A 426-nucleotide genomic window follows, 5' to 3' on the forward strand; every position below is an offset into this window, starting at 1 on the left:
TTTCCCGGAGGTCATTTTCAGGCTTCCTGCAGACACATTTCCTGGTGGGAGCCATCACTGGGCTCTTCCAGGGTCTATCTGCAGTTTGCTCTGCCAACTGTGTGCCTTACCTGGCGGTTCATGAAGACATAGATAATGGGGTTGTAGATAGTGGCACTTTTGGCAAAGTAGGCTGGCAGGGCAGCCACCAGAGGGTGGAAGGCGTAGCCGGGGTGTGCAGCAGCAAAGCAGGCAAAGAAGGTGTAGGGCCCCCAGCAGAGACAGTAGGCGAAGATCATCACCATCACCATGCGGGTTACCTCCTTCTCCGCCTTCTGGGTGGACTCAGATTCTTTCTGCTGCTTTGCCACCTGGGGGAGATGGAGAATCATCCTGGGGACCGTGAGGGGTATCTCAGGAGATTCCCTGCTGCTGACTTCCCTGGTG

General features: G+C 55.9%; 1 protein-coding gene across 1 annotated transcript in view; it reads right to left on the reverse strand.

Annotated features, from left to right (window-relative positions):
• Positions 1 to 426, reverse strand: part of LOC104988817 (medium-wave-sensitive opsin 1) — a 9,401-nt gene that overhangs the window by 3,561 nt on the left and 5,414 nt on the right. Inside the window, exon 5 of the mRNA XM_010840278.1 lies at positions 111 to 350. Coding sequence (XP_010838580.1) covers positions 111 to 350 — 240 coding nt within the window. The remainder of the gene's footprint in view (positions 1 to 110; positions 351 to 426) is intronic.

This window comes from Bison bison, unplaced genomic scaffold, assembly GCF_000754665.1.
Source record: "Bison bison bison isolate TAMUID 2011002044 unplaced genomic scaffold, Bison_UMD1.0 scf7180017846595, whole genome shotgun sequence".
NCBI classification, from domain to species: domain Eukaryota; kingdom Metazoa; phylum Chordata; class Mammalia; order Artiodactyla; family Bovidae; genus Bison; species Bison bison.